This window comes from Microtus oregoni, unplaced genomic scaffold (assembly GCF_018167655.1).
Source record: "Microtus oregoni isolate MIOR12 unplaced genomic scaffold, Mior012 000028F_ref0000031, whole genome shotgun sequence".
Taxonomy (NCBI): Eukaryota; Metazoa; Chordata; class Mammalia; order Rodentia; family Cricetidae; genus Microtus; species Microtus oregoni.
Genome location: NW_024543087.1, coordinates 668,884 through 696,575, shown reverse-complemented (window position 1 = coordinate 696,575; position 27,692 = coordinate 668,884). Strand labels below are relative to the sequence as shown.

The 27,692-nt window shown below is 44.6% G+C and overlaps 2 protein-coding genes across 2 annotated transcripts in view; both read right to left on the bottom strand.

Moving 5' to 3' along the window:
- LOC121464278 (sodium- and chloride-dependent transporter XTRP3A-like) overlaps positions 1-11,729 on the bottom strand; it is a 35,717-nt gene extending 23,988 nt beyond the window's left edge. The window contains exons 1-3 of the mRNA XM_041677120.1: positions 11,495-11,729; positions 2,106-2,246; positions 573-664 (exon numbers count right to left, since the gene is read on the bottom strand). Coding sequence (XP_041533054.1) covers positions 573-664; positions 2,106-2,246; positions 11,495-11,729 — 468 coding nt within the window. The remainder of the gene's footprint in view (positions 1-572; positions 665-2,105; positions 2,247-11,494) is intronic.
- Positions 11,730-17,403: 5,674 nt separating this feature from the next.
- The window catches only part of LOC121464303 (sodium- and chloride-dependent transporter XTRP3A), a 39,313-nt gene continuing 29,024 nt past the window's right edge, over positions 17,404-27,692 (bottom strand). The window contains exons 8-11 of the mRNA XM_041677171.1: positions 21,510-21,714; positions 19,807-19,966; positions 19,186-19,351; positions 17,404-18,576 (exon numbers count right to left, since the gene is read on the bottom strand). Coding sequence (XP_041533105.1) covers positions 18,427-18,576; positions 19,186-19,351; positions 19,807-19,966; positions 21,510-21,714 — 681 coding nt within the window. The 3' untranslated portion in view covers positions 17,404-18,426. The remainder of the gene's footprint in view (positions 18,577-19,185; positions 19,352-19,806; positions 19,967-21,509; positions 21,715-27,692) is intronic.

Genomic DNA, 27,692 nt, shown 5'->3' with positions numbered 1-27,692 from the left:
CCCTTCCAGAATATCAGCAACATGAATTTGGATAATGCAGTTTAAAATGTTTGCCATTGAAAACAGCTCCAATCGTGTTAGAGTGGTGTTGTTCCTTCTAGGCGATTTTTGGGGTCTTCAGGGTCAGCCTAGAGCTCGAAGATGTTAGGACAAGTGACAATGACGGGGGAGAGGGGAACATGGGACAAGAGGAGAAATAATCATCTTAGACCTGTCGGAATGGTGACGTCATCACCATAAGTCCCCACCAGAGACTTTCTCCTGAGTCTGTCATGAGCTGGTTTGTGATGTTTTCGGGACACTTTCCGTAGATATTCCAGAGGGTGCTGTGAACCCTGCCCCTCAGAAACGTACATACACGGACAGCTGCACAACATGGCTTACAGTGTGCAGGTAGTGGATCCAGATCCAGATTCTGATGTCCCCGCTTGGTTTGAGGTGTCTGTCTTCTCTCACCCTCACCCCTCACTGTGAATGTTCCCACAGGCTGGTGTTCTCATCCTCCGTCACTTGGTGAGTGACCCTGCATCCTCTACCCTTTCTGCTTCTGCTCTGGCCAGAGGTTGGCTCACCTGGAAGGAGTGGAAGAGGTACCAGAAGCCCCAGGCATTGATGACGTTGTAGTACATGGAGAGGAAGAAGGAGACCACCACACTAGCAACACCTGTGAGCAAGCAGAGGGCCATGATGAAGATCAGATGTATGGGATTTAACAGTGGCACTTGAGTGACAGAACTATGGTGACATCCCCAAACAGGAACCCTTTTCCTTCAGGTTCTTATTAGACCTGATACCATACCTAAGACCTCTTCCTAGGAGTTATTCTTCCTAACCACTCATCATCTGAGGCGGGAGACTAATGAAAGTTTTTTGACAGCTAAGTGTCAGGTCCTGGGCTCAGTATTTTGTGTGCTGTTGGTTCTTATAACAGTATTGTCTTTTCAAAGAGCAAACTGAAGCTCAGAGCTGGCTCAGAACTACCCAGTAGAGCTATGGAGAAGTGCCAGCCACATGCCTGATATGATACTTGCTCTTTTGGAGGTTGAATCACTGGAGCCAATCCTATCTATGTGTCAGCAGTGAGATATGAAGTACACAGACAACCCCTACCTCCAACCTGGTATGACCTATGCAGGTCCTACAGTAGCACTGTGAAAAAGGGAGAGTCTGCCTCTCAAGTGGACTCACACAGCCAACCTTTGTTATCCCACACATAATCAAGAGCTATAAGTTGTTAACCTTGGGTGTGGTGGACTATACCAGTATTGATATCATCAAATAGCAGCTCTCTACACCCAATTGGGAATTCTTGCCAGTATCCGGGTGTCAGTGCTCAAGGGGCCAGGCAGCCTCCCTTGTCTTTCCAATGTACAGTGCTGCCTCAGCACTCTGTGATGGCCTTTAGAGCTCATCACAGGGAGGAGGCAGTTTGAAGATGACTCTTAACACCCCTGACACATTTCTTCTAAAGCTGCACTATATCTTATCAAATTGACCCTTCTTCATCCCTGAGCTTTTCTATCTGCTTCCCTTTCTGGGACATGAAAGTGCACAGAATGTTTATGGCCACTGATGGCCCTGGACTCTGGGCTTTCACAAAACAAGAGAATCAGATCCTGGCACCAGGAGATAATGACTGAAGGTCACTCTGGAAGGGCGCAGTGGGCCACACCTGGCATGCATAGATGCCTTGGCGTCTGCATACAGGCATCACCATGGTGCCCCAAAACTCCTAAGTGGTGTGGGAAAGATGAACAGGCTCACGCAGCCATGCCATTTTCAGTAAGCAGGGGACAGTTGTGTACATTCCCAGGTGGTAGGGGCTGGGACTGAATGAATGCTTCTCTGCCGGGCAGCCAAGTCCAGCATTCACAGATTCTCAGCCTGAGGTCCTGAGTAGAGATGCCCCAAGGTGGGAGTTTCCCTTAGGGGTGGGGTTCCATATGAGGGTCAGAATCCAGGGCCCTCTCTACCCAAGTTCAATGGTAGCCCTCCCTGGGCTGTCAGTTCACCCAACCACAGGTCCTGCTCATGGACAGCAACCTGCACTCCTGTCCAGGAACACACCAGTCTCTGTCAGAGGAACTGAAAAGGATCCCACATACCGACACCACTGAGGTAGGGGCTGATGGTCCTCCAGGCACCAATGCTGCCCTGCCGCATGCGCTGCCCCACAGCCAGCTCCAGGTACAAGAGCGGCATCCCTTCTACGATGAGCATGATGATGTAGGGGACCAGGAAACTCCCTGTGAGAGGCCAGAGCTGAGCATCAGGTCAGTGTGAGAGATGGAATTTACCCTGTCGTCCCTCTGTGCAACTGTGTTTCTATCACCCAGCCTTTCCCCATCCAGTCCTCTTTCCATCCCATTCATTGCCCTCAGACATTTCCCCTCAAAATCTAGTTCTTCTTCAATTGTATCTTGTACCTCCATATTCATCCCTGCCACCCCTCTGTTCTATCTTCTATTCATCGTACCAATCCAACCTTTTATTTATCAATCCACCCATCCATGTCTCTCCATTTTCCTGTTCACTTTTCATGCATTTTTCTGTTTGCCTATCCATGGATGACAGGTAGCCATGTTAGTTATTTAAATCTTTGAATACTTCCATCCTGGGAGGCAAACCGCCACTGGCCCCAGCTCCGTGAGTGTCATTCTCCATGGCTCTGCTGGACCAGTTTCTGCAGCAAAGCTTTTGCCCTCCTTTCTGAAAAGTGTGTTGGGGAGATTAGGAAGTCAGAGGACAACTTTAGAAGTTGGTTGGTGTTGCGGGAGGTCCTCCCACTCCTCCAGCCTATCACCGCTGAGGTACCAGCCCATTGGGGCGTGGTTTCTCTCCCTTTAAAATAGCGGCCACTCCCTCTCCTCTCTCTCTCTTCACTTCCTGCTCCGCCAGCGACTAGACTCCTTTCCTGGTTGCGTAGAGGGCTGTTGCCTGGGACAGTGATCTGTAAGTTTTTTCCCCTTTAAATAAATACCACCCTAATAATCATAACCCCAAATTGGTGTGGCATTGTTTGTGACTTACGCCTTCAGGTTTTCTCCTTCCCCCTTTATGTGGCTTCTGGGGATTGAACGCAGGTCACCAGGCTTGTGTGGTACATAAGTACCTTTATGCACTGGGCCATATCACTAACCCCTCCCCATCTTCTCTTTCAGCATTTAAGGGCCATTGAAAGGCTAGACCACTAACTTGCCAAATACTTATAACTTTGCTTGTGAGTGCTTGTCTTCCTGCAGATCTGATTGAGTCTATGTGACAATACCTTTTCTAAGGTCTAGTCATACAGGGTCTGTGGGTGGGGTGGAAAACTCAGCAAACCTGCTTCCTTCCCTGAAGGGTTCACCTAGGTAGAGAATTTTGGATGCTTTAGAGTTGCCTGGGCTATAGAATGTTCCTTCAGACTTGATATTTTCAGAGGGCTTAGTGGCCTAGCAAACACAGGGGCAGGTAAGTTAGCTGGATGACCCAGTACACAGAACTCCATACCACACCCATCTTTTAAAGAAATATCTGCATATCTATTTTAAGCATGTACCTTTAGTCTAAAATTTCATTTTGCTAATGGTGACTTAAAAAAAAAACTTTCAAATCCGCAAATTCTTAAGGAGTGGTCTGTGAATGGAGCTTTAAATAGCCTTTCACTGCCAGATAAACATACAGAGGCAGGCAGGGGCACAAGATTGCCCAAGTTTGGGGCATGGAGGCATGACCCAAGACTGCTTTGGCATCTTCTCTCATCCATCCCAGCTTAATGGTTCCTTGGCTGGGACCTGAGAAACTCCAATGGGAGAAATGCAAAAGAAAAAGCCTGACACACCAGTAGCAGGGATTGAGGGTGGTTTCTAGCGGGAAAAGCAGAAGTATAGGCACACACAAACCCTAATAGTCATAAAATGCCCCCTGGCACATAGGGGTTGCCTGTGTAACAGGGGTATTGCGGTCATCTATGGGACTACCGACCAAGAACTGAACTTCCATGAAGAAGACCCAACTGCAATGAAAGGGGATAGTTTTAATGCTTTAGGTTGGGTGGGGCCCTGAGACCCTGTGTGTTTTACAGGGTTCCTGGGTCCTTCTGCTTTCTCCCCTTGGTCCTGTTTTGATTCCTTCCCACAATGTGTTCTGGGAACAAGAAGCTGCTATCTTAGGAAACCTGTTTCCCCTTCATTTGTTTACCTATGCTGCTCTAACTCTTCTTCAGCGCTCCCCCAGTCCCACTCAGAGGTCCACACCAACAGCTGTCAGGGCAAGGGGCTACGACAGCTCTAACTGCTTCTTGTTGAGAGGGGCAGGGTCTGGGCTGGGCTAGTCTGAGAGAGGTGCACTCTTACAAGGCAGGCTCTTGGGGCCTGCCCAGTGGGTTGCAGCCCCACACTTCAAAAATAACCTGCAGTCATCCACTGGGTCCATTCAGAGCTTCAGTTCCATCTTTCACAGGACTTTATATTCCCTTTGTGATGGCTAAACTTGATTGCTGACATTGATTACACATGAGATCAACTACAGCGCAAAGAACTCGGCACAGCTGTGGGGAATTCTCTTGGTTGGATCATTTGAGGTGGGAAGACTCACCCTAAGTCAAGGTCATACCTTCTGGTTTTGAAAAAGTTTACCTAAAAGGATATGGAAGGAGGAAGCTTGATATCATGTTCTGATGAGGAGGCTTTCTTCTGATGGCGTTAGAACCTACTTCTTCAGGTTCTAACAGACCGAAACATCCAGACTTGTGGATGAACAACTACAGAATTTTTGGCTTTTATTTTTCCTGGATAGCTATTGCTGGACTATCTGATGACAGCCCATAAACTAGTATAATGGGTCTGAAAAAGCATGGGATAAAACCGGACTTGCTGAACATAGCGGACAATGAGGACTACTGAGAACTCAAGAACAATGGCAATGGGTTTTTGATCCTACTGCACTACTGGCTTTGGGGGAGCCTAGGCAGTTTGGATGCTCACCTTACTAGACCTGGATGGAGGTGGGTGGTCCTTGGACTTCCCACAGGTCAGGGAACCCTGATTGCTCTTCGAGCTGATGAGGGAGGGGGACTAGATCGGGGGAGGGGGAGGGAAATGGGAGGCGGTGGCGGGGAGGAGGCAGAAATCTTTAATAAATAAATTAAATAAAAAATAATAATTCATACTATTATTCATGTTTTTTTAGAGAACTCTAATAGACCCTTATAGATAAGAAGCTGAGTTGGGACTCAGGTCCCTGAGTATCTCTTCAAATGCACCACAGAATAACAGACAAAGAACAAAAGTTCTGATAAGACATACCCTTTTCTTAAGCCAGGCCTTGTAAATGCTATGGAGCATAGACCAGTAACTCTATTTCTTTAAGCCTAGGTTCAACATTGATGTATTGAACTGTGGCTTCTTACAAAATTTGTCAGACACTTGTAACATGATTAAGCCTTCTTGCTTTCTTTTCCATTCTAGAAAAATATCCAGCCATCTTATGAGACAGAGATACCAACAGGTCAATAGCCACCAAATCTAGGTGTGACAATCTTTTGCAAGTAGGCACAGTTGAGGTCATGAAGGTGGCAGGGTTTTGGCTTGGAAGATAGTGCTATATAACATCACCTTAAAAAAAAGTTGAACCCAAACTACATATATATTACTTGTATATATACTGTTAAATAATGGGGGTTGGTAAATTCCTAGGTAAAGCTTACAAAAACACACACAAAAAAAAACACACAAGACAGTCTTCATACAGTACATGGTGATCTGCCTTGACAACACTTTTGATTTTGAATGAGCATAGGCAGCTCATATACCATGAAATAATGCCTTTAATCTCTTGTTCTTTTCCCTTGTCACAGTGTGAGATTGCTATCCTAACAAGGAAGAAGAGCTTTGGAGGATATTTTGAGGCAAACATTGTTGGGTCTGAAGTAGAAGGGCCAAATTCCACCTCTAGACAGTTTCTTAGGGTGCTCAAAACAGCATATCAGTTTACACAAAAGGCATTTGCTCCTTTGTAAAACTGGACCCAGTGGCTTACACAGGACAGGAGAGTAGCTGTTGAATTCAGTGACCAAAGTACCATAACCAGCAGAGAATTATCCAGGTGAGTCTCACTCACTGAGTCATGCACTGGGGACAAGAGATTGAATAAAGTTCCCCTTTTAGAGTTAATACATTTTGTAAAGCCATAAATGAGTGGCAGTGAGCCCCCATAAAATAGGAAGTTTTCTACCTCTCTAATGACTAACTGAAGGCCTTCCCTGTCTAGACTTGGGGTGACCAACAGCTTGGAAGACTCTACCCACAATCAGTTTGCACGAGTCTGAAAATGGAGGCAGACAACCTGAAAACTCAATAAATAGCTTCTGCCGAAGAGAAGGTTCTGCAAACATAGGTGGTCGGCAGAGTTCTCCCGCAGCCTCCTGCAAGGGAAACACCCTGTCTTAGTTAATACTTGGGACGCAGCTCCTGACCGAAACCAACAAAAGCAATGTTTGTTTTAATGTCTAATTCAGCTCACTGAGGAGGCAACTGAGTAGTGAGACTTCAGAAGAATCCTGGAAATAGTTTGTCTCATTTACAGTGAGATGAAAGAAAAAAAAGATGTCTTGGGTCAGTATTGCCCCTTTTCTACCCACATTCCCTTGCCCATCTTGATGGACTGTTGTGGGATATTTTTCCCTTTTTGCTTTTTGAGGGGTCTACCACCCAGCTCCCAAATAAATCACACACCGAGGCTTATTCTTAGTTATGAATGCCTTGCCATAGGTTGGATAGTTTCTAGCGAGCTTTTCTTGTCTTAAATTATCCCCATTTCCTTCTTACCTCTCGGATTTTATCTTTCTTTCTTCTGTATGCCTTATTGTCCTTCTTACTCCATGGCTGGCTGAATTGCTGACTCCTAGTTTCCTCCTCTCCTTCTCTTGCTCCTCCTCTTTGGTTCTCCTTCTATTTATAATCTCTGCTTGCTAGCCCCGCCCATCTTTGCTCCTGCCTCCCTATTGGCCGTTCATCTCTTTATTAAGACAATCAGGTGTTTTAGACAGGCACAGTAACACACCTTCACAGAGTTAAACAAATTCAGCGTAAACAAAAGTCACACACCTGAAAATAATATTCCCCAGCAATGGTCATCTCCAGCTTGTCAACAATCAGCAGCCAGGGCAGTCCCAGGAAGAGGCTGAATAACCTAACCATGGTTCAGTTCTCTGCCATCTCCCAGTTTCCCCCCTTAGTTTTCTTAGTGCAATATTGCTGTCTTGTCCCTGGACACAGGGAGTCAGGTCCAAGTGCTCTAGAGCTCCATTTATACCCAAGGCATCTAATCCCATCATTCATCAAACACTTGAATTGGTCAGGCAGTGGTGTGTACACCTTAATCCCAGCACTTGGGAGACAGAGGCAGGTGGATCTCTGTGAGTTCAAGGCCAGCCTAGTCTACAAAGCAAGTTCCAGGACAGCCAGGGCTATACAGAGAAACCCTGTCCCAAAACACAAAAACAAAACAAACAACCCTCTCCACTGATTGCCATGTAAACCATCTATCTATGTAAACCACACAAGCTCTGGAAGAGGTGCTGGAAGCCACGTTGTCTGAGTCCACTTAGCACATGCTGTGTGAGAGGGACTTCTTTACTCCAGCCTTATATCATCACAAATTCCATGATTATTGCCTGTGATCAGTGATTCACATAAGTTTACAGAGCCAGAGAGATGGATGCAAAAGAAGACAGATAGGTTCCATCCCATTAGTCAACTGTCACACACGTTATGCAGGCATAAATGGCCAAGACTCTATTAGGAAGAGCTGGGAGCCAAGATTCATCATGGATAGCTTCTAGGAAGCCCAGTGCTTAGGAGCTATCTTCTTTTTGCGGACACATCAACCTACCAATTCAGAAATTCTCTAACATTCATCTGCATAAATCTCAGAAATTGGAATTTCCAGTCCATTATCAGTCTTGGCTGGCAAGCATAACAAGTGGACATCTGTAGGATACTCTTGGACACTGGGTAACAATATCTTCTGACCTCTGAAGATCCCCTGACCATAGCAACCAGACCTGACTGAGAACCAGGTGGAGAAATAGATAGGCCCCCTGCTACCATGGGAACCAAGAAGCTAGGGGGAGAATCACCTAGGTACTCAGAAAACTGCAGTCTGCCTTCAGAGCCCCAGATCTTAACCCCTTGTTCTCCTGACCCCACTGCAGTGAATGGTTTCTGCTACAGCTAATGCACCCCCCTCTGTTGCTTCTGGGAGCATCCCTGAAGGCGCTTCCTTTATTGACCACACTTGGAAGACATTGTGATGTGCTAGGAAACACAGGAACCTGGAAATGGCCTCTTAAACTTCACCCAGGCGGGAAACCAGTCCGTATAGCACTAGAACCCACATAGGATCTGCTCATAGCTGTGGAGACTTGCTACACTTTTGGTTTATATGTCTGATATTTCCCATTACAGGGTTTTAAAAATCCTATCAGGTGCTCCTTACTTAAGGCCAGTGGATAAAAGAGGTCCAAAAGGGTTAAGGACACAGTCTAGGGAGCACGTGTAAGACAAAAGAGACATGGGAATGCCCTGCTGAGCTGATTTGTCTCCTGAGCCAGGGCAGTTTCTCTGTGTAATCCTGACTGTTTGGGAAATCACTCTGTAGAACAGGTTGACCTCAAACTCAGAGATCTGCCTGCTTCTGCCTCCCAAGTACTGGGATCACCCTAAGTGCTAGGACTAAAGGTGTCCTATGCCTGGCATATTATTTGTTCTTAAAATAACTCTTTAATATCTTGGGATCTTAATGAATTCCCAGTCTTAAAAGATCCAACATTCAAAACAACCTAAAGTAAATATTGCCTTTGGCCTATTTTTCCCCACTTCAAATTAATAATCTGTAAGCAAACCCCCTAAGCACTCAGAGCAAATAATTTTCCTTATGTACCCATAATAAGAGACTATGGGATATTTTCACATTCGTCACACAACTGGAGAGTGAAAAAAAAAGTGGGTGTGCCCATAGTTCTACATCGAACTGGGGAGAACCAGGATTGGAAATGCCAGGCAGAGCAGCACTAATTCCCGGTGAAGACTTCGGCTACAGCCTCCGAACCCAAGCAGGCTGATCCTTCTTTTGCCCACAACTGTCAATGGTAGCAGTTTGTTTATCTAGCTACTGGCCCTGGGCTGCTGAAAATTCCCTTGAACTTCCCAGGTCTGGTAATCTTAGTGCTAGAGGCTCATGATAAAAACAAAACAAAGCAAAAACCTCTCCTTTAGCTCCAAGAATTGACAGTTATTGCCCTGGGAATAGAAGTTTGGACCCCATGAACATTAAAGCAATATTTCAGTAGCTCTACCCACAGCCCCCAGCTAAGTGCTCTTGCCACTTTCTTCTCCACCCAACAGCTTGGGGATGTCCACAGCCCAGTGTCTTTTGTACTCATACACCAGGGACATGCGGGAGCCTGGGCTAAGGAAGGGGCGCGTGTGTGGAGGGGGCCATTTGTTCCACCACCCCAGCAGTAGCTATGTGAGCTCTGGGAAAGCAGCTAAAGCACCTTGGGGCACCAGCACCCGGTAAAGGTTTCCTACACAGCGACAGAACTTGCCCTGCTAGCTCACTCACCAGCTCCATCTGAATTTCAGGTACTGCCCACCTCAAACTCAAAAGCAAGCTTGGTATCAGCTTGCTTGGAAAACGTCAAGTCTAGTTCAGGTTTTGCCTGTGTGCTAGAATGGCTCAAGAAAGAGAAAAAGCTGAGCAAAGCTTCCCTACCCAAGACAGTCTACTTCCAGGTGCCTACACTTAGCTATTCCATAGCTCACGAGCCCTGGATGGGCTAAGGAAGCCATCAAGAAGAGGCGTGGAGGAAATCTACTCCCTCCCACCCTCCGTACTCTGGAAGACTTTTGGTTCCTCGGAGTCCAATGTCTCTTGGCTTAGTTGTGGCTCTACCCTAATTATCATATCGAGAGCCGAATGAGATCATCGCCTTGCCCTGTCTTCCTCCCTTCCTGAGCCCAGGCTTGCTCACCATGCTAGTCCTGGTTGAAAGGTTCCTTCCCTTGAGTGCCGGAACAGTCATGGACACTTTCAAGTCCTTCTCCGCAATTTTGAGTCAGCTATGTGACCCTATGGAGGGGTCTTCTCACATCATGGGTGAGAGAAGCCAAGAAATGTAATAGGGGTGCTGGTAGTCATCTAGGGTATCATGAAGCTCAGTTCCCAGGGACAGAAAACAGCTGCGGGGAAAGCAACGGTTTAACCCCTTTGGGATGGGCGTAGTCCCAGGGCTGTCAATCGTCTCTTACTTGGTATCTGATAGGGTACCCGGGATCCTCCCTTTCCTCCTATTGGTACTGTTTAGATATCTCCTCCCACACTGTGCTGTCCTGCCCTTTCTCCTCACTATGTCTTCTAGGAACAGGAAACAGCCAGCTCAAAACCTGCTTTGCAAAGGAACCCTAGCCCGATCTTAAACTGTCATAAAGCATTCTGCTCTTAATGCATTGCCCAATCTACTCAATTGTGGGCCCTTGGGTTGTATCCAGTGTCCTTTCCTAAACCAAGACTGGGAATTCGGGTGGCCCATAGATCCCAGAAGTGGAGCAGCTGGAACTGAGGTCTCATGAAGAGCCTTGTGACCACGTGAAAACAGTGAAGGCCTTGGAGGGGGCAACACATACCTCATACTAATGGAGCTCGCTTGTCCTTGTGTGCAAGTAGGGTCTGAACACTGTCTTCTTGCTCCGGAGTCTTTTCAAGGCTAAATCCCCTCCCTGCTCTGTAAAGGCTGGGTTTTCACCCTTTAACAGCTTGATGTTAAAGGAGGCTGAGACCTGTGTAGTTTATTCTTTGAGACACCTGACAGCGGAAGCCAGATTCCCGCAGCTGTTTGGAGTTATGCTCTAACACTGAAAAAGGCCGTCTCATTTTAACCCAAAGTATCAAGCAGTAACTACAGCAGATCTGGTGTGGCCCAAGGTCAATTTGTCTCTGTGACAACCTGTTGTTTGTTTGTCTGCTGCCTAGAAGCAAACTCAAACCAAGGAGGGAGTGTGGGCACCTTTTAGCTGGACCTAGTAATCACTTCCTTCACTTCCTCAAACCTCCACAATATAATTCAAGCAAAAGAGTTCTGCAAGCTTTTTTTTGTCAAGAAAACAATAACACAGCAGAATAGAATGAACCGTAGTTGGTATCACATTTTATACACAAAAAAGGAGAAAGGGAAGTAGATCATCGCTCCAGATACACAATCCAGAGGTTAAAAACTTAGATAAAGAACAGAGAAAACCTTTATGACTTCAGGTTAGGCAAAGATGTTTTAGATAGCACAGCAAGTGCCCTGTGTGTGGAAGTGAAGCCCAAACCTTCCTTCTCTGCTGGATTGTGGGCCAGCTCTTTGACATCCAGCCTATAATTCATCCAGATTCCAGGGAGGTAAAAGCTTTAGATGTGAAGCCCTTGTCACTCAGACATGCTGCCCCTCCCTGCACATGGCACTTACCTCCACCGTACATCTGGCACAGGTAGGGGAAGCGCCATACATTGCCCAGGCCCACAGCATAGGAGACACAGACAAGTAAGAACTGTAGGGGGTTGCCCCACTTTGGCCGCCCCTTCTCCACAACCCCAGACTGGGCATACTCTGATGACCCCAGTCTTCCTGGGAGCTGACCAGGGCATTCAGGGCCTCCCCAAGGCTGCAGCTCCTCATCCACATGTGCTGAAGGTGATTCCATCTTCTGAGGCAACTCTCAGCATAGAACGGGCAACTGCTGTGCTCTCTTCTGGATTCCAGGCTCCTGTGTTTTCTGCTGTTCTGTCTCCAGGACTCTGGAATAGACTTACTGCCCTATTTGGCCCTGGCGTGGATCTTCTCTGCTTGGCTGGTGTCCCCTTCTCTGCCTCAACCTCAGAGGTGGCCAGTTCACACCCTCCCACTGACCTTTGGTCACATTCTTTTCTGTTTCATGTCTCTCAAACTCCAGGATTTCTGGGCTCCTCAGACTGCTCTTAAGGGTGTCTGCACAGAATTTCACAAAGATAGGATTGTATCTGCTGGAGGCTGATGGTGAACAAGAAAGTGTTTAGCTACAAACTGCATGATCTGTGTGTCTGTCAATTTCTATAGAATAAACACTCCCACTATGGGGCATCCGAGCATCCAATACAATTCGTTAAGTGATACAGGACACCATTACGTTGGGTTCCCACCTTGCATATACAATGACACAGGCAGCCTCAAGAGTATAACCAATAGTAAAGGAAAGCGAGTAATCAAAAACGGTGAGTTTTGAGTATTGTGTCTGATTTATAATCCACGCATCCCTCAGACCTCAGTAATAACTGTATGTAGCAATCACCTCACCCAAAGGGATGAAGCCCAGATTCCCAGCGCGGGTGACTCAGTCCCATCTAACCCCAACTGAGTGTCCCCAGGAAGCCGTTTTGGCTAATGGATGACAGCTAAGGGAACCTCACTGTGCCTACCAGAAAGAGGATACAAAGGACTATCAAACCATGTCACCGGAATTCTGGAGGAAAAAGAGAAAGGGAGGACAGCTTTAGCTGGGGTTCTATAGTCTTCCCTACCAACTAAGAAGGTTATACAATTTTCAATCATTTGCTCATCCTGGTGAGTCCACTCTTAATTAATCATTGAAGTTTCTAGTTTCCCGTATGAGAAAGTCCAAACTCCTTAGCTCTGTTTACAAGGTCTTGAGGGTTTTGGTGGTGGTGGTGGTGCAGTTCTTTAAAAAAAAAAAAAAAGATTTGCTTTTATTGATGGCTGTGAATCACGATTTGAGTGCCGGAAACTGGACCCAGACTCTCTGCAAGAATAGCCAGAGCTTTGTAACTGCTGAGCCATTGCTCCAGCCCCAACTTCTGAGATGGGGTTTAACTAAGTTGCTTGTTTAGGTTGGGTCTTCAGTCTTTCAAATAGGTGGGTTATAGGTGCACCTCACTCACCTGGCTCACGTTGACTTCTAATGACAATTATTACATTATTTGAGATTTGTTTTGTGCCCTAAGATATGGTCTGTTTGGGGGGAAGTTCAATGTGCTGATGAGAATATATATTCTACAGCTGTTGTATGAATAACTTTTAAAAATGATAATTGATCTTTTATCATTATACAATGATCTTCTTTTCTCTTTCTTTTACAGGATTTTGTTCTTTGTTTTTTGAAACAGATTTCCATTCTGTAGCTTAGCCCTGGAATTCATAGAGCTATCGATCATCTATTTGTCTAAGCCTCCCCAATAGTGGGAATTCAGGCACAAATTTTTACTGTTTTTGGTGTGAAGTCTGTTTGGTACTATCTTTTCATTTTCTAAGTTAGCCTGGTCACATAACAAGAAGAAGTCTTGTAGAGACAGAAGCCTGTAATTGCAACCAGGAAACGAGAAAAAGACCAACCATAGACACTTGCTTGGAGTTTTATCTACAGTGACAACTGGTAAAAACCAACGTTTCTTCATCTTATGTCCCAGATCTGAGTCAAAGTTTTCTGGAATAAACAGAAAGTGTCATGGTTAATGTCAAGTGTACAAAGATCCAGCCAATTGGTGAGAAAGAGGACAGATTCCATAATCACCACTGTAGTGCCTAGAAACAGAAAAAAAAATCATCTGAGATATGATTTTTTAGTACCAGCCCAAGAGAATTATTGAGAAACATCTTGCTCTGCGTGTTGCAGGGGGCCCCTTGTTCGTCCCAGCCACCCAGAAACAAAATAACCACACAGAAACTGTATTAATTAAATCACTGCTTGGCTCATTAGCTCTAACTTCTTATTGGCTAACTCTCTTTTTGGGGGTGTTGTGGGGAGAGGAAAGAAAGGATTTATTGGGCTTACCTATCTTGCATAGTACATTGAGGGAAACCAAGGCAAGAATCCAAACTGGACAGGAACCTGGAGGCAGGAGCAGATGCAGAGGCCATGGAGGGGTGCTGCTTACTAGCTTGCTCAGTCTGCTTTTTTAAATTGATTTTTATTGAGCTCTACAGTTTTCTCTGCTCCCCTCCATGCCTCTCCCTCCTTCAACTCTCCCCCAAGGTCCCCATGCTTCCAATTTACTCAGGATATCTTGTCTTTTTCTACTTTCCATGTAGATTAGATCCATGTAAGTCTCTCTCAGTGTCCTCATTGTTGTCTAAGTTCTTTGGGGTTGTGATTTCTAGGCTGATTTTCTTTGCTTTATGTTTAAACACCACTATGAGTGAGTACATGTGATAATTGTCTTTCTGTGTCTGGGTTACCTCACTCAAAATGATGTGTTCTAGCTCCATCCATTTTCCTGCAAAATTCAAGATGTCATATTTTTTTCTGCTGTGTAGTACTCCATTGTGTAAATGTACCACATTTTCCTTATCAATTCTTCAGTGGAGGGGCATTTAGGTTGTTTCCAGGTTCTGGCTATGACAAACAATGCTGCTATAAACATAGTTGAGCACATGTCCTTGAGACATGATTAAGCATCCTTTAGATATATACCCAAAGTGGTATTGCTGGGTCTTGAGGAAGGTTGTTTCCTAATTTTCTGAGAAATCGCCACACTGACAATCAAAGGGGCTGTGCCAGCTTGCATTCTTCTTGGCTAACTCTTACATATCAATTTAACCCATTTCTATTAATTTGTGTATCACCACAAGGTCGTAGCCTACCAGCAAAGTTTCAGCATGTCTATCTCCAGCGGCGGCGGCTCCATGCTGCTCTCCGACTCTGCCTTCTTCCTCCCAGCATTCAGTCCAGTTTTCCCTGCCTACCTAAGTTCTGCCCTATGAACAGGCCAAGGCAGTTTCTTTATTCATTAATGGTAATCACAGCACACAGAGGGGACTCCCACATCACCTACAGGATATCTACAGAAAGCAAAGTTATGTCACCATGGGGAAACTGTATATATACTGTAGAGAGCTCCCTGGCTCACCTGTTCAGCTTAGGATCTTCTGACTCTACAGTGGTGTGAAAGCAAAATGAATTCTGTTTTAGTTTGGGTTCCAACATTTTGTGGGCAAGCAGTCTGAAGCAGGATACTCACATGCCCTCTGGGACGGTCATTTGACAGTGAACTGTTGCTCTGACTGGTCAGGAGTGTAGGTGTAACAAATGCATTTTCAATGTAGGGTGCTCTTCAGTTTACAGTGAGGTCAGCAGGATGTAACCACAATGTGGGTGGAGGAGTGTCGGAACACAGTCCAAGATGGAGTCGTGTAAGAATTTTGAGTGCTGGGACTAGAGAGATGGTTTGGTGGTTAAAAGCACTGATTGCTCTTCCAGAGGACCTGGGTTCAATTGTCAGCACCCACATGGCAGCTCACAGCTGTCCGTAATTCCAGTTCCAGGGGATCTGACACCCATGGCAAATACATAAAATAAAAATAAATAAAAAGAAGAAATATTCTTAACAAAAAAAAAAAAGAATTCTGAGTGCTTGTGAGGGAACTCCAAGAAAACAAGAGTCTTGTGACCTCAGTTTCTTCAACACCTGGAGCTGTTCTTGGATTATGCTTCCGTGTACCTCCCAGGTGTATTTGATAGGAGCACGCTTATCAGATTATTCATTCCCACTGGCTATTGTTATTTGTTTATGGGCCTCTATAGAAAAACATGTTTTTGCCTCCTGCAACTTGTCCTCGTGTTTATACACAGCTTGAACTCCTGAGAGATTTACTCATGTGACCTTTCTTAACCCTTAAAGTATAAATTGTCTGATGTTTCGAATGAAATTGGCTATTGCATTAGACTTTAGTCCACCTCATCTTTAGGCTCCATTCTTCCAGGTCCTACTGCCTTTACAGTGGTAAACAGAGGAGCATCTGTATTTTATGACAGCATTGCTTCTCCTGTCTGATTTCCATAAACAAAACTGTTCCACAGATGTGACTTCCTCTATAACAAGAAATGCTCAGTAATGTATTTAAATTTTTACAAGTTGTTCTGAGCATAAGTGTTGGGACCATTTGGAGTCCTGGCCTCCAGCTGCTCTTCCTTGCTAGAGATCTTTACTTTCCTTCAGAATTGAGTTACTAAAGGCTGTGTCAAAGTTTTTTACCAGCTCTGCTTCACAAGCACGTGTTGCCTTGGCCTTAAGGATCAGAGGATAAGGTTTTCACCTGTTGGCCCACTTGACTGTTGGGTATATAAGCCTCCGTGGTGCTATTGAATATAGGGCTTCTTACCATGGACTAGAGGTCCGTGTCTCTGTCTCCCTGTCTGTGTGTCTCTGTATGTTTCAACCTCTAGCCCCTTGCTCAAAGCTCTATGGTAGTACATAGAGCACAGACAGGCGTTGTGCGCTGAACACAAGTATTTCCAAACACATCATATACTTTCCTCCCTTCTTAAACAGGCTTTGCCCTGGCTTGCAGATTTGATTGCACATTGGATTCTCCTGAGAGCCTGGGTCTCCCTCCCAAGATTTTCTGATTGATGCCTCTTGGATCTGGAAGCATGGACACTAGAAATTTTCAATGCTCCCAGGTGTTTGGAATGGCAGAAATGTTGGACATTCTGAAAAAGTAATAGAATAATGACATAGGTCAACCTTACTCTTCTCACCTTTGAGGGTACATGATATTGAGACCTTGACTGTGACTGACCCTAGGGAGGCATGACAAGTGCTGAAAGAGAGTGACTATGCCTGAGGGTTGAGAGGAGGGCACAGATGCTTAAGAATCCAGGGATAGACCCTGCTGTATTGTGGAATGCACCCACTCTTCAGGCCTAAAAACCATCTGATGAGAAATCAGGAGTAAACATTTAAATAAATAAATGCTGCTGCTTACATTTTAGGGGCAGTGATCGTTTAGAAACCAGGTATAAAGAAAAGATGGGAGTCTTGATAAGATGCAGATAGGATAGTGAAAGCTTTTTTGTAAGTTACAGTCCAATATTAAAAGATTCACTGTTGGAAAGACATCTTTATCTACATATGTGTGTGTGTGTGTGTGTGTGTGTATGTATGTATACATATAATTTTAATTAATGTGGATGCATTTTGTATATGTCTGGACATGTTCAGGCTGGTGAAAACAAAGACAGAAAAGGATGTTGGGTTCCCTGGAACAGGACTTACATAAGGTGGTAGGCTTCTCAACATGAATCCTGAGAGCCAAACTTTGGTCTTCTGCAAATGGAGCAAGAAAATTAGCTAGAAAATTTTCTCTTTAGGCCCCTCCACAAGACCTTTCTATTGCCTACTTTTGCCATTGAGAAAAAGAATGAGAAGTAAGAGTCATCTCTGGTTGATGTTTCAAGTGATGTCTAAGTATCTTCAAAGGTGCCTGCACAGATAGACCCAAGGAAATCCTTCAACTCGATGAGCCCAGGAGAGCAAAGATCATTGCTACAAGAAGAACTCTCAGTCTAGATAACCTTCATTTATTTTATTATGATTAAAAAAAAGAAAAAAAGACAAATTCACATGATGGTTGAATAACAGCCATAAATATGGAGTGTTTTCAGCTACACGCTGCTCTGTGTGATTTATATACATTTTAGAAAACATTATTATGTAGGTGATTGTGAGTGACGCTGGTCCTTCATTTATTTTATTATGATTAAAAAAAAGAAAAAAAAAGACAAATTCACATGATGGTTGAATAACAGCCATAAATATGGAGTGTTTTCAGCTACACGCTGCTCTGTGTGATTTATATACATTTTAGAAAACATTATTATGTTGGTGATTGTGAGTGACGCTGGTAGAAAAGTTACAATTACTTGTATCCGTATGGATGTGTATCTGACACTGAAGCCCTGGTCAGATTCCTTACAGTCTAGAGTTGTAGAGAGGTTAGTCCTGGACTACTGTGATGAACCTTAGATTCTAGAAAGGTGACCTCCTTTGGAACCCCAGAAAAACTCTCTCTTAGTGGCCACTAAATCCCGGTAGTATTCAGAGAGTAATCAGGAAACACAGAAATTACACACTTGCTGTGACTTAAAAAAAAAAAGAATTCATCAGAATTAATTAATTAATTATTAATGTCACCTTAGTTACTTCAAACCTCAGACACTGGTCGGGAAGCCGTTGTCCTCTAGCATTTTCTTTTCTTTTAAGAAAAAAAAAAACCCAAAAACTGAAGTGCTTGTTTGGCTCCTACAAGTTACAGTCAAGTTTCTCATGACAGTTTACCTTAAATTCTAAGACTTTCTAGAATCAAGGAAACAATGGTCTTCAGTACTGGCCTTAGCCCCTGATGACAAGGAGGCTACAAGGTATGACCTTCAGATGGCAAAGGATGGAGGGCCCCTCCTAAGGGATGTGGTCCCCTCCCCTACTAGGCAGTCTTCTCTCTCTAAGCTCCCCAGTCCTCTTTACAGAAGCAGGAGGCCCTAGACCACCACTCCAGCCAAGGAGTTCCCACCAGCAGGCAGTCACTGTGAAACAGAGAGTGGCTGACTTCGGTCTCTGGGAGGTCCATTCTTAGGCCACTGGGGCCGAGCCTCCCTTCTTGAGTTGATTCCTGATGAAAGTCCCCAGGGCCACCAGGGGGATGCACATGGTAGATGAGGCCACCAGCAAACCAATGACAGCGAGTGCGTATGGGGGGTAGTCCTTGGTCACCAGCTGCCCCTGGGAGAAGAGACTGAGCATCAGGGGAAGGCTCCCTCCTGTTGCGTCCAAGAGAAGTGTTCACCCAACTCTTCTATGAAGGGGGAGATGCTGAGCAGAGAAGAGGACTGTGGTGCTCTACTACCCTGCAATTCACAGCAAGCCTTCAGAGAAACCGTGCCCATTTTCTCTATATTTCATAACGAAAGATAATTCTGACTTTTTCAAATGTATATGTGGGAAGCTCTCCAAGAAGAATGTCATGGAAACACTTCTTCTAGTGCCTTAGTCTGAGGCCCTACATGTAATGTAACCTTTAGCACAGATTAGAACTTACTGTGGTCGTAGAAATGCTCCGTATAAATATGTCTAGTGTGGCATGCCAGAGGAACTAGTATTTCTAGGGGAAGATCCCCTGGGATGCTGTGGGCAACTCTTACTCTCCCGATGAATCATGGCTAACCACTTACAGCCCCGTTCTGCTGTACTAGACTGAGCACCTGCGAAACATCTCAATGAAGTTCCCATGCTGTCACCTGTGACCTTCCCACACCACAGCAATGGTTCCCTGTGTTCTGAAGTGACCGTGGGTTCTGCCCTATTCCCCAGCCCTGCAGGAATGTCAGGTACCTGACTGGCATCCCAGGCTTGGTACTGTAGCGTTCCTGTGATGATATAGTCACTCAGGTAGAAGATAAAGAGGCCGATAATGAGTAGTGGACTCACAAATGCCCACATGGCCTTCCAGTACCAGTTGAGGGAGCGGCCAGCCATGGTCTGAAGGTCACTTTCAAATCTATTTGGACCACAAGGAGAGAACATAGGCTTATTCATGCTCTGGCGGGAGGGGGTCCAGTTTGCATGCCCTTGTCCCTTAGGAAGATGTTATTAATGATATGCGAACATGTCCCCGGACCCATCTGATCTTTTCCTTGGTGAGGTGTTGAGTTGAAGGGAAAAGGGCTGAGGCTCCCTGAGGGAGGATGACCATTAAAGAATGGTCATGGGACATTTCCCTGGTGTGAGCTTTCAGAGGTCCCCAGGTGTGGACCAGAGGCTACTTCCCAAAGAAGAAGAGAGCAGGGTACATCGGGGAGGGAAATGCCAGTCCTCTCAGTCCACAGGGCTAGGGTGGCTGACAATTCCCATATCTAAAATGGGCATGCCCACTGAGGAAAGATGATTTTCGTATGAGTGTGGCCCTGCAGTGTCTCTGCCCCATGAAGAAGGCAGGGTCTGCGGTCTCCTTACCTCTTCAGCCCATATATGTAGCACACAGCTATGGTCTCCACCAGCACAATGAGCAGCAGGGACAGGGTGGCTGCATAGTCATTGAATATGTCAAACCAGTAGTTCCCGGACTCCATGGTGAACACCATACCAATGGCACAGTTGATGAGGCACACCAGACCTGGAACGCAAGATCACTGATCATCTCTCTGAGTCTCACTGCCTTTCACCCCACATTTAATGTCAACCAGAGCCACAGGTCCCTAGATGTACTTTGGAGGCTGGGTTCACCCACATGGGCTATAGGAGCTACTCTGCAGAGGATTTCACAGCAGGGAAAAAAGAGGTCAGAGTGTTGTTCTTTGGGTGACGTCATGGTTTAGCATCTGGAGACGTTGAAAAGTTCAACAACTTAGCCCCAGAGACTGTGGGAAGTGGACCAAGGGTATGGGGGCCCAGATAAGAATTGGCTTGGTAAGAAACTATAGTTTACTTTGGTATCACATGCCAGGCTCTGGTTATGTATCAGACCAGATTAAGCCTCCAAGGTAGTAGCCAGGAATCCCTTTTATACCAGGATGCCATGGCTTAGTGATGCCAAGTAACTGCCTAAATACCACAATATGGCAGAGTCAATATTTGAGCTCTGACCTTTAGCCACCAATCTCTCCAAATTTTCTTCCAGCTCCCTAGGGCTTTCCATGATGCGTTTGAGTTTATAGTAGTCCTGCCCTTTCCACTGCCACACCGTATAACGTCAACCACTGAATGCCCCGAGAGGCTCACCTCAGGAGGAAGGATTAAGTACTGGTTTAGGAACTGTATGCACATGTAATGTGGACTGCAGAGACCCAATTTTAGAAAAGATGCCAAGTGCTTGGCGACTCGGAGGAAAGGGGAAGAGAGCACTTTCCACTTGATGGCCAGAATGCGTGATCAGATGTGGCACTTTTTTATCTCTCCTGGACACAGAACCATCAGAGGCAGAGGTGGCTGGATACAGGGTTCTCATGATCCTGGCTGAGTGGGGTGTTGGTAAAGTTAAAAGTGGGTATCCATAATGGGAAAGGCTGATTCCTTCACCAACAACCCAAAGGTTCAAACAATGTACAAAGTGGTGTGTGCTCTTACAATGATGTATCAGATGGGATCAGGGACTGACAACTGCTGCTAACAGTTGTACAGATCACCGACAGGTTTTAAGTGTCAACAGCAGGCCCAGATTGTCCTTTCCAATGACTTTCAGGAACAGAGATAAAAACTAGTAGCATTAGAAGTCAGGGCAGGGTGATCTGATTGGGTGTTTATTGCCTGGAGCATGTGTGGAAGGAGCTCCTTCTGCTGTGGGAACAGTTCATGCACATTAAAACTAAAATAGATGTGGGCTTTCAAAGCCTGCAGGCCTTCGAGTGCAGGTGGGAGAGTTGTGCTCTCCTCCCCTTCCTCAGAGCCTTTAGCACTTGGTATCTTTTCTGAAATTGGGTCTCTGCAGTCCACATAACACATGCACACACTCCTAGATCAGCCTACCCAAAAGAGGCTGTAGTGAGTTCTTAGTCCAGCTCCCAGAACTGAGTATCATACTGTAGCTGGAGCTCAGCTAGACTCCGACAGCCCTTCTGGAGCTGCCTCAGAAACACATGGCTCCTGAGGAAGCCCCTCCACTGGTTGTCTTGCATTTCCCCACCCGCCCATGCCCTGCCTCCACTGCCTGGTGTCCTGACCTGAAATGGCCTCCTTGGGCAGGTAGCTGGAGATGACCTTGCTGTCCGTCAGAGGGGTGAGGATGGCCGCTGTGTTCCCAAGCATGCTTCCCATACCCAGCATCAGCAGCATGAAGAAGTAGAGCACTGACCACAGCTGGGACACTTCCATGTTTTTAATAGCCTCAGTGTAGACGATGAAGGCCAGACCTGTGCCCTGGACAGCCTGAGAGTAATTAAAAGACACCAGTTACACACCTGAGTCAAAGGGGACAAGAGGTGGAATGTCATAGTTTGATGGTGAAATATCCTTCACAGGCTCATGTGTTTGAACAGAATGTCATCCCCTGCTTTTGAACTTTTGGAGGTGTGTATAACTTTAGTAGGAGTTGGACTCTCACTAGATAAAGTAGGTCATTGGGTACATGTCTTGAGATTTTCAATATTTTCAATAGTTAAGAGTCACAGTATCATGATCCTATTGTCATTAACTCTACAACCCTTCTCCATCATGATAGATGGTAGTGAGTAATCTCTCACTCTGGGAAGCAAAATAAGCACCCCTCCCCAACCCTGTTAGTTTCTTCTTGTAAAGTATTTGGTTACAGCAACAAAAATTTAGTATTGACTATGTAAGTAAGCTCAATGTAGTTCCAGGCAGGCTCCAAAGCTACAGAAAAACCCTGTCTCAAAAAAGAAAACAAAACAAATAAACAAAAACAAAAAATAAGTAAGCTCAATGGCATAAACACAGTGGGAACAGGCATCATTAGGAACAGATAAGGATTTGATGGCACTTGTGAAAAATTTAAAATGAATATTAAATATTACAAAGCAATGGTTTCACTATTGCCAGGAGCCATCTATTCTAAACAACGTCAGTGCTAAAATACTCCCTACTAGAATAGTCTGATTTCACTTTCCTACACATGGCTACCACTGAAACCACCACATCATAAACATCGGAATAAATAACTTTGAAAAAATAGTGTTTTCAATAATAAACATAATTATTGACTTAAAAGGTCACTATAATGTTAATATTAGATTAGATATGGTTGAAGAGAGAATTAGTAGGAAGGGAGGTCTATCTCAGGGTAAATTCTGTTCAATCGAATATAGTTTGACCTAAAGATACACTTAAACTGGGCTGATGGTGTCTATGTACATAGTGAACCGTAACCTAACTTGATGTGTAACAAACTCTGATTTTTATAACAAGATGTCAAGATTCAGATGACTGCTGGATCTCAGACAACCCCATCAACCCATCTTCTGCAAACCAGACAGCCAGCTGCTTAAAAAAAAAAGCAAATACAAATTTTACCCAACTGAGCAGTCTGTATACTTCATTTCCATTTGTAATTTTATATACATTGGTGTTTTGCCTGCATGTATGTCTGCATGTGTGTGTCAGATCCTCTGGAACTGGAGTTACAGAAAGCTGTGAACTGCCATGTGGATGCTAGGAGTTGAACCGGGTCCTCTGGAGGAACAGCCAGTGCTCTGAACAACTGAGCCATCTCTCCAGTCTCTTTCTATGTATCATTTTATTTTCTTTTGATGTATATATGTATGTATGTATAACCTGTACATATGAGGGTAGAACATTCTGAACTTCATTTTGCCCAGTATGCTTTTCAACTACAGAATCAAGCCAATTTAGATCTATAAAAGTGACTTGCGATTAGATTCTGTCTTTCTTACTTTTCTATTGTTGTGACAAAATGCCATGACCAAGGCAACATAAAAGCAGGTGTTTAATTTGGGGAACATGGTTGCAAAGGTTTGGAGTCCATGACCCTTGAGGGGGGAGAGGATGACAGGCAGCAGGCAAGCAGACATGGTGTTGGAGCATGAGAGCTTAATCCCTTTCTGCAAGTAGGAAGCAGAGGGAACTAACTGGGAATGACCTGGGCTTTTGAAACCTTAACCCCCTGCCAGTGACATATCTCCTCCAATGATGTCATACCTCTCAATCCTTCCCAAACAGTTCCACCAACTGGGGACCAACTATTCAAACACATGCTCTTATGGAGGCATTCTCATTCAAACCACTACATTCTACTGCTTGACTGTCAAAAGCTGGTGGTCATATCACAATGTGAAATGACTTTAGGCCGACTCTAAAAGTCCCCACCGTCTTTCATAGTCCCAAATCAAAAGTCTCTTCTGAGACTCAAGGCAACTAATTGTAACTCCTTGTAATATCAAAAGCAAATTACATACTTTTGATATACAATGGCACAGACTATACATTACCATTCCAAAAGGGAGGAATGGGAATATAGCAAGACAATACTGGACCAAGGCAAGACAGATACCCAGCAGGGTAACTCCAAATCCTGTGGTCTGTATCTGCTGTCAATGGGCTTAGCTGGCTCTTCCCTTCCAGGGTAGCTGTCTGCATCACCTGTCTTTCTCTCTTGGTTTGGCTCCACTCTTCTGGAAACACTGTTTCCACTGAACCTGTATTTGATAGGTATCTCCTGTGACTCTGGCATCTCCAACACCTTGGGGTCTCCAACACAATCCAGGCTTCATTTTCATAACTTCATGTATGGCTTGGCTTCTCTGGGATTCCATGCAGGGATTCCCCTGTCACACACCTGGCCTCAGAGGCTTTTCTTAACTGCAGAGGAAGATTCCACAACTCCTTTACTCCTGTATCCTTCAAGACTCTAAAGCCAGAACTACCTGGCCAATGCTGCCAAGTTCAGCCATTTGAGTCTGAGCCTATTACCCTCTTGAATTATATTTTCATAACATTTTCCTGGTTTCAGGTTTTTAAAAGTAGCAGAAAATTCCTTAGACATTTCCTTTCTACAAATTGCAGGATTAGCTGGGTGGGGTCTTGCCCTGAGGGAAACACTCCCTTTATTACATTTCATGTCAGGCCTCTCCTTAGCTCTTTCAGTATGGATGCTAAATTTCTTGGTGCTTTTTTCTCCTCAAACGGTACATTTTGTATTTCTTTTTGTCCCGCTTATTATTTTTCATTGTAGCCCCATATAAAATGATCAGTAATAACTATGCAACAGGGTTAACATCAGGTTGTTTTGAAATCTCCTCTGCCAATAAAATTAGTTCAAATGTTTCAATTTAGCCTCAGGCAGAGTTTTAGAATAAGGGCAGAAAGCATCCAGTCTTTGCCAAAGTACCGCAAGAATGGTTTGTAACTCTGTCAGTAATATTGTTCCCTTCTGAAACTTCTTGAGCTGTGCATCTATAATCCACATTGATCTCAGCACTACTGCCCTCCAAGATCCTACTAGGATGCTTCATTCAGCCCTGCTTATATTATTCAACAGCTTTCCTAATCCAATGTCCCATAGTCTTCCATATTCTTTTAAAAACAGCAGCATGGTCAGGCCTGTCACAGCAATAGCTCACTCCTTAGTACCAAATTTTGTCTTACTTACTTTTCTGTTGTCATGACAGAACTCTATGACCAAGGCAACTTATAGAAAAGAAAGTGTTTAATTTGGGGCTCATGATTGCAGAGGGTTAGAGTCCATGACCACCATGGGGGGAGCATAGCAGCAGGCAGGCAGGCAGCAGACAGATAGGCAGACAGGTAAGCATGATGCTGGAGCAGCAGCTGAGACCTTACATGCTTATCCTCAAGTAGGAAGCAGAGAGAGCTAACTGGGAATGGTCTGAGCTTTTGAAACCTCAAAGCCCACCACGAGTGACATACTTCCTCCAGAAAAGTCACACCTCTTAATCCTTCCCAAACAGTTCTACCAACTGGGGATCAAGTGTTCAAACATATGAGCTTACGGGGAAAAATCTCCCTAAACCAGCACAGGTTCCCTTTTAACAACATAGATGGGAGTTGAAAGAAAACTAGCCAACCAGTCAGTCATACAAATAAAACCATGATATGGAGACTGTAATATATAAATATTATATAAAATTATGAGAAGTGTGGAATAGGAAAGAAAAGATTAATATAGATCTAAATGAAGACTTTCAAGGAGAAAAGACAGAGACCAAGGCAACATTTAACAAATAATATATGTGAACTTGTCAAAAGGATCTATAAATTCAGCAGGTTTAATATTATTTAGGCTCAGCCTAGATTAGATAATAAAAACACTATGGACTAAATTCACTGAAGATGGCAAAAGCCAAGGAACATATTTAGTGAATTCAGAGAAAGAACTGTTGATTACACAAATAAAAGAAGGGTGGACAAGACAGTTCAATCAGTACAGGAGCCTGAAGTGCAGGCTTTAACTTACCTTCAATCTCTGGAACCCATGTAAAGGCAGAAGGAGAGAACTGACTACAAAGTCACACTCTGACCTCCAAACATGTGCTCTAGCACGCGCGCGCGCGCGCACACACACACACACACACACACACATTAGCAATTAATTTAAAACAAAATAATAAAAGAAAAATTCAGCAGCAACAATTGAAACCAGAGCTATAAAGCAAATAGTATCAAAAGGTTGAGAGAAAATAACTGTTAACCTAAAAAACTCTACTCTGGGGACACATTCTTTAAGGAATAGGGCCCAGGGCTGGAGAAGGGGCTCAGTGGTTAAGAGCACTCACTGGCTTCTCTTCCAAAGGACCTGGACTCAATTCCCAGTACCCATAGCAGCTTACACACGTTTGTAACTCTGGTTCCAGAGATCTGACACCCTTTTCTGACTTCTATGGGCACTGGGTAGGCACACGGTGCATGTATATACTTGTAGAGCAAATACATACAAAATAAAATAATTTTTAAAAAGATCACGATAATATATTGCTGGGCAGTGGTGGCACATGCCTTTAATCCCAGCACTTGGGAGGCAGAGGCAGGGCAGGGGAATCTCTGAGTTTGAGACCAGTTTGGTCTACAGAGTGAGTTCCAGGAAAGCCAAGGCTACACAGAGAAACCCTGTGTTCAAAAACAAACAAAAACAAACAAACAAACAAAAAAAGGAAGAGAAAGAAAGAAAGAGAGGAAGAAAGAAAGGAATGAAGGGGCCAAATACATGGAAGCAAAATCTAACAGTTTACTGTTCTTAATACTTGCCCTGCAAAGCATGGTGGCACACACCTTTAATCCCAGCACACAGGAGACAGAAGCAGGCAGACCTCTGTGAGTTCAAGACCAGCTTGGTCTACAAAGCTAGTTCCAGGACAGCTAGGACTGTTACACAGAGAAATCCTGTCTTGAGCCACCACCACTCTTCCAAAAAACAAACAAAAATAAACAACAACAACAACAACAACAACCAAACTTGCCTTATAGGGCGATTGTTTTTTGTTTTTGTTTTTGTTTTTTTTTTTTTTGAGACAGTGTTTCTTTGTGTAGCTTTGGAGCCTGTTCTGGAGCTTACTCTATAAACCAGGCTGTCCTCGAACTCACAGAGATTCACCTGCTTCTGACTCCCAAGTGCTAGGATTAAAGGCATGCACCACCACCGCCTGGCATAGGACAACACTATTAAATAAGATTTATTTAGTTGTGTGTATGTGTCCATGTGCATGTTTGTGTGACATATGTGTGCAGGTGGTCTCACTCTGAGACTCCTGGAAGTGGGATCACTATTTTTGGATTGAGGTCGAAGTAAGAGCTAGCGGCTGGTTGCTTTGCTTTTCTGACCTTCAGGTTGAATCCCCATTTCTCTCTCTGAGTTTTTATTAATCGTGCTTCACAGGCCAAAAGAAAACATCATATTTTCTGGAGGTGACTCTGAACAGCTTGACAATGTGAGCATTGTGAACTAAACTCAGGTCTCCTGGAAGAACACCACGCTTTTGCAACTGCTGAACCATCTCTTCAGCTCCACAGAAAGGTATTTTAAAGTTAACTCCTCTCTCTCAAAGACAATTGGGATGCAAGAAAAGTATAGGACAAATAAAATTGAGAGAGAGAGAGAGAGAGAGAGAGAGAGAGAGAGAGAGAGAGTGGGCGCGAGCACACACCTTGTCTATCCTTGGGGCTAGGAATTGAACTCAGGGCCTTGTACATCCTAAGGATGCAGCATTTGGCAAGTTACGAGTCTAAAATGCCTGAACTGCATAACAATCATATCTAAAATAGAAGAGTGGAACCAGGTCTGGCAAACACCTGTCATCCCAGCACTCAGGAGGCAGAGGTGAGAGACCAGGATGTTAATATCATTCCTCTGTCTTTATAAAAGCAAAGCCAGGGAAGTTAAGAATCTAAAATTTTTACATTGTTTGAAATGGAAGTAA